Source organism: Lipotes vexillifer, unplaced genomic scaffold (genome assembly GCF_000442215.2).
Source record: "Lipotes vexillifer unplaced genomic scaffold, Lipotes_vexillifer_v1.1 scaffold211, whole genome shotgun sequence".
Taxonomy (NCBI): Eukaryota; Metazoa; Chordata; class Mammalia; order Artiodactyla; family Lipotidae; genus Lipotes; species Lipotes vexillifer.
The window spans coordinates 1,209,923-1,215,747 of NW_006774591.1; the positions used below are offsets into that span (position 1 = coordinate 1,209,923).

Genomic DNA, 5,825 nt, shown 5'->3' on the forward strand with positions numbered 1-5,825 from the left:
TTTTTTTTTTTTTTTTTTTTTTGGCCTCCCCACGTGGCATGCGGGATTCTTAGTTCCCAGACCAGGGATCAAACCCAAGGCCCCCTGCGGTGAAAGCTCGGAGTCCTAACCACTGGACCGCCAGGGAATTCCCTCTCCTTTGATTTCATTACCACAGGCTGACACTGGCTGTGGGCCCAGGACAGAATTCCAGTTTATCCACAGTAACATATTTGATAATTCCTTTCCCTTAGGACTTCGTGACATCTGTGAATTGTGAGCCCTAGGCAGTTGGCAACACGACGCAACCTGAATTCAGTACTTTTTTGCGCAGTGGACTGACTTTGGGGGACTCTGCAGTAGTTGCCTGTAGTAATCAAGTAAGGACAAGGGAAGAGGATTATGCCATACTTAAGTGGTCACGAGTACAGTTTCTAATAAATAAGCAAGTTTCTGTTTTCTTCTGTATTCTGAAGAACTGGTCAGGGTCTTAAACCCATTGAGAATAAAGAGAAGGCGGCCTGCTCTCTGCAGTATCAGTTTGGGTAGCCTCGGCTTGCTTTTTTCTCCTTATTGATAACAAGGGAGATCTAAATAACTTACATGACTAATTCATCTTTGTCTCCTTTTGTCTTTTTCTCTGCATGTCAGTCACTATGAACAAGACCGTAGTGCACTTAAGAAAAGGGAATGGGAGCGGAGAAATCAAGAAGTCCAGCAAGAAGACGATCTCTTTTCTTCAGGCTTTGATCTTTTTGGGGAGCCCTACAAGGTAGCTGAATATGTATGTAATTTATCTTTCTGGAAAATGGTTGCTTGTTATATTTTTGAATGCACTAATCAACATTTAATCTATTTTCAAAACACCCAAATCATCTCCAGGAGAATATATTTTACGAATGAAATATATACATATGCTGTACTGGGGGCGATGGCAAGTTGCTGAGGAAGTCTTCAGAGACAAATTCCATCTTCTTGGGGGAACACAGTAGGAGCTGCAAGGGACTTATGAGACTTCCTGTCTCCAAAGAATTCTTTCCCGCCCAGCACTACCTACAGCAAGGAGTGCCCCCTGACACTTTGTCTCACTTTGATTATCAGCGTGGCAGCCCCTGAAGACTTCATCAGAACGTCAATGGATCTGTCTGTTTTCTCCTCCCAATCAGTGCCATCCATCGCAAGGCCACTGCTTTCTGTTTCCATTTTAGGTTGTTAGCAGCTGTTCAGTGGTTTGAGTACTCTTTGAAAATCACCGTTCTAGGAGAAAGGGGAAAAGCCAATCATTTTTTTCCCGGTGATTAATAATCACGGGTTAGGAGATTGCCTCAACCAGAAGAGGTGGTGTAGCTAGGTTGATGTTCTAGTGGTATTCTGGCTAGTGTGTAGCTCCAATAATGATCATACTTCTGTGTCTATAAGTATTGATTTCACAGTGACTGCCTCTGAACTTTCTATTTGGGGTGGGGCTGGGAGAAGAATCTTGGTGAATTGCTGGCAGCTGGTTGGTTTTTATTGCAGTTGCCTAGCCGTGTAATTTTCTGTACTGAAACACAAATGATCTGAGAGGTAAAACAGCAATAGAGGAAATGTTCAAGAGTTGTGATTTTAGAAGAGCGCGCCATTTAGGAGACAGTGACTGGGGTAGACAGTAAGCTGTCCGGACCGGTGACTAGTGAGACCAGAGTCCTGGTGCCTTGTTCAGACTAAGGAAGCAGCTTTTGATTGAGACACTCAGGTGCCTCTTCCAAATTTGGTAAGTCTGACAAAGAGACTATTAGTTTTCAATTTGTCAATAACAGTATAATCCTTAGTAATCCATGTTTCCTATCTCAATTGATTTAATTTCTATACTGCCTTTGAATGTGCGCCCGTAGAGATATGGTTAGCTTGACACGGATTTATTGAAGGCCCACTATGTGCCAGCCACGTCTTAGACTAGTGTCCAAAGGGAAATAAGACGTAGATCCTGCCTTCAAGGAATTCCTTGTCCGGTGGCAGAGATCATCACGAATGAGTGAGGGCATGACCACATGGTAACTGCTGAAGAGGTAGGCAGGGGAAAGATGCCCGAAGACTTCTTACCTCGTACCAAGGAGTTTGGACATGAGTCTGTACGCGAAGAGAAGTCATCTCAAGTTTTAAAGTTAGGACGTGGCTGGGACAGACGAAGAATTGTAAAGATGATGTTGGAAGTGTGGAGAGTGGTGGGTTGGAGGGAAGGGAAACTAGAGGCAGATAAAGAGGCTACTGTCGTTGGCTGAGGGGGGGTTCATGGAAGGCTGGATTTAGAGTAGAGCCAGGAAGTTGAAGTGATAGGACAGGTGTCTGCCTGGAGGTGGGGAGTGTGCGATAGGAATGAACGATTCCGATATTTTAGACCTGAGAGGAGGCTGGTGTTATTAACAGGTTGTTCAGGAGGACAACAAGGTTGGCGCTTGTAGAGAAAAGGTAATTAATTCTGCTTTGAGCATGATGGGTTTAAGATGCCAGTGGATGTCAAGGGAGAGATGTCCAGTAGGCTTGGGGTGTATGGATCTGGAGCTAAAGAGAGTGGTCAGGAGAGAGAGTTGGGTGTTAACTACGTAGGTGGCAGTGGAAGCTGTGAGAATGGGTATTATCACTAAGCCAGATGGCTGGGTAAGAAGAACAAAGAGAGAATCTTGAGGAGCAGTAACATTTAAGGGGTGAAAGGGAGAGTCGTTTTCTTTGGTGATGGTGGTAGTCATTGTGGGTTGGGGAGTAAATGGGAAAAGGTGAGATAAAGAAAGAGAGGCAGTGAATGTAGACTTGATCTTGCAGAGAGTCTTTGTATGGAGGGGGGAAGAAAGGAAGATATACGTTAGAACGAAAGGGGGACAATTATTTGGAAGGAAGCTTTTTTTTAAGGGCAGAGAAACGTGAACGTGTTTAGAGATTGATGGGAAGGAGCCAATGTCAGTGGAGAACGCGAGAAGTGAAGACACAGGAGGGAGAGGTGATGGTGAGCAGAGCAAGGTCCCAGAGGAGATGAGAAAATACAAAACTGAGAACATGTGAAGAGTGATGAGCCTTGGGGAGGAAGGTGGGAATGGAATGTTAGGATGAGGAAGAAGCAGGAGAGTGGAAGGAAGACTGGGGACACGATAAGAAGCTGTGGCCTCCATATTTTCCAGAAAGTGGAAGAGAGGTCAAAGGATGATCGATGCCTCATCCCTTCTTGAGAAAGAGGAATGACCAAATGAGTTTTACCTCTTATCTTCGGAGGGGTTAGAAAAATGAGCTTTACTCAAAGGGCTCGTTCTGAAAATTCAGTATCTACTCCATGCTTAACACTATTATGAGGTGTAGAACCCTTGGCTTATTTCCCCCTTTGTAATTTTAAGTCTTGTTGAATGAATGGTCTTGTGCCTTTAAGGTAAATGCCATTTCTCGTTAACAAGCCTGTAATATAGATGCGTATCTAGTTTTAGATGTAAGTAGTGTAGTTTTGAGTAGGCAGTTAAAGAACCTGTTATCAACATTGTCATTTTCAAAAGTCATCTGTCTCGATACAGCAAGAGTACATCAGGTACAGACACAGATGGGAGCATTAGTCTAGGGCAGGGCCAGGTCTGTGTGTGGTTAGTGGCCTGGTGCCTTTATGCTACTTGATGGGGAAGAGGCTTTGTTTTGGAGTCGAGACTATGAAGGAAAGGAGTAATGCTAACAGCTGATGACCTGGTAATTCTCTCTCTTTCACTGCCGCTTTGATGACTGACTGCCATCTTGTGCTGTGTACATGTTCAGGGTTTCCTGGGAGATCACTGGGCAGCATGCTTCTCCTTTCCCCCATATCACGATACTAGAACAGATGTACAGCTCTAAAAGCTCCCTAGACCTGGACTGGTGTGGACACCCTTGGCGTATCTGGACATGCCAGTGGCAATGGGAGCTCTAGAGCTGGCCTGTGGTCTACCGGTAGAAATGAGGACATTCCTACCACAACTCTTCCTGAGGGTTGTGGTAGGAATGCCTACCAAATTAGAAATCAAAATTCCTGGTGGTTGATCGGGACTTTAAGGAAACTTCTTGCCACGCTAAATCCTAAAACAAGGCCCGATCGCCTATCCGATGGCTTTGGTAGTTCATAAACTAGCCAATGAGCATCAGTCCCTAGGACCCACTGCCCTTTCTTGGCAGAGAGAAGAAATGGTGACCTCTCATGGTCCTGGCTGATTTCCTTCCCTTCTTGGCTTCATCTCTACCACTCGCAGAATGGAGAGAATGTTGACCACCCCTAGACTGGGGTGCTGCTGGCTAACATCCCTTTGTGGCTGCTTTCTTTTGTCGCTTTGAAATCTGAGTTTGTGCTGTGCTGCTGAAAAGGATGTGTTCAGAAGTGCTTGAAAAATGTGAAGCCATTTGACGTGTCTAGATTAGTGTGGAAAGATGGGGAGGGAAGAGGAACTGGCATGTACCAAGTGCCTCCTGTGTGCCAGGAACCGTGCTAGAGCTTTCTTCACGTGCTTGCTTAGCCCTTACAGCATATGGGTATGCGTTTTCCCCGTGTTTCCCATGAGGAATTTGAGGTGAGCTTCTCTGCAGCTTCATATCCGCATAAGTGTGATTCCATATCTGTAACAGGAAGCTGTTTATCCTCGACAAGAAGTCAGAAGACCCGATAAGCTTTACCTCCTGTGTGACTTTGGGGAAGAAACTTTATTTCTCTGACCTAGAGTTTCCTTTTCTCTGAAGTGAATAATAGTAGCTGATAGAAAAAATAACTGATAATAACAACAACAACTGACATTTTACAGCTCTTCACAGCTCAACAGGAATGAGGAAACCAAGGCGCAGAGACATTAAGTTGCTTATCTGAGGTCATTTGGGTCAGGGCAGGTAGAAGCCAGAGCAGACCAGAACGGCTGTGCTGACTCACACGGTGATTGGGAGGGTCAAGTCAAACAATCCGCGGAAACCTTGCTTTGAAATCCATAATGTGCTCTACAAATTCAAGGTGTTAGCATTATTATAATTAGAGAAAGAAATAGCAACTTACAGCTTAGAGAGATTAACTGTAAAAATATTAGAATTAAAAAAAAGGAGTTACTAAATCACATATATTAGCCACAATGAAATAAAAGAAAAAAAATGAACCTCAAAACTGAAATTATTTTGCTACTTTTATTAAACAGAAGTACCACGGTACAGTAGTCTCCTAGCACACTGGTCTTGCAATGAAATTATATTACTGATTTGTAGATAACGTTAGAAGCAAACTGAGGCAGCTCTGCATTTGCCAAAGTAATAAGAGGCAAAAAGCTTAAATGAAGGAGTGCTGTTAGTCATGAGCCACAAACCAGACATGTAATTTATGCCTGAAAGTACTTGGAAAATGCATTTCCTTGATGATGGAGAAATTGTGATTACTTAGAAAATAATGGCTGTGGAGGTTACCTTTAAGGAATCAACCAGTTATCAAGAACGGGAAGCAAAGAATTGGCCAAATTGAAAGAAGCCTATCTATAATTGATGGAAATGGCTAAATTTCCATTTTTGCCATGTTTATAATGTGCAATCAGGACGGCTAAGAATCCCTTGCTCCTTAAAAAGGTTCTTAAGACTCGGGAGGATGAAGAAGACGATTTAAGTGTGAACCAGAAGTTGCTATGGTGTATAATGAGCGTCCATCATGTAGGTGTACATAAATGTATTTCAGGCCCCGTTGGGTTTTCTAGCCAGTGGATCTTACATCGACATCTTGAGAAATTGAAAAACTGGTTGACAGTTACCCACCTCCGGTGTTGGGAAGGCAGAGGGTTGACTCTGCCGACCTGGTCTGTATTGTTAATTTTTTTTTTTTTTTTTTTTTTTTCGGTACGGGGGCC

At 43.7% G+C, this 5,825-nt stretch overlaps 1 protein-coding gene across 1 annotated transcript in view; it reads left to right on the forward strand.

The window, feature by feature from the left end:
- The window catches only part of LOC103082552 (AF4/FMR2 family member 2-like), a 416,027-nt gene that overhangs the window by 163,129 nt on the left and 247,073 nt on the right, over positions 1–5,825 (forward strand). Inside the window, exon 2 of the mRNA XM_007449388.1 lies at positions 631–751. Within this exon, the coding sequence (XP_007449450.1) occupies positions 631–751 (121 nt within the window). The remainder of the gene's footprint in view (positions 1–630; positions 752–5,825) is intronic.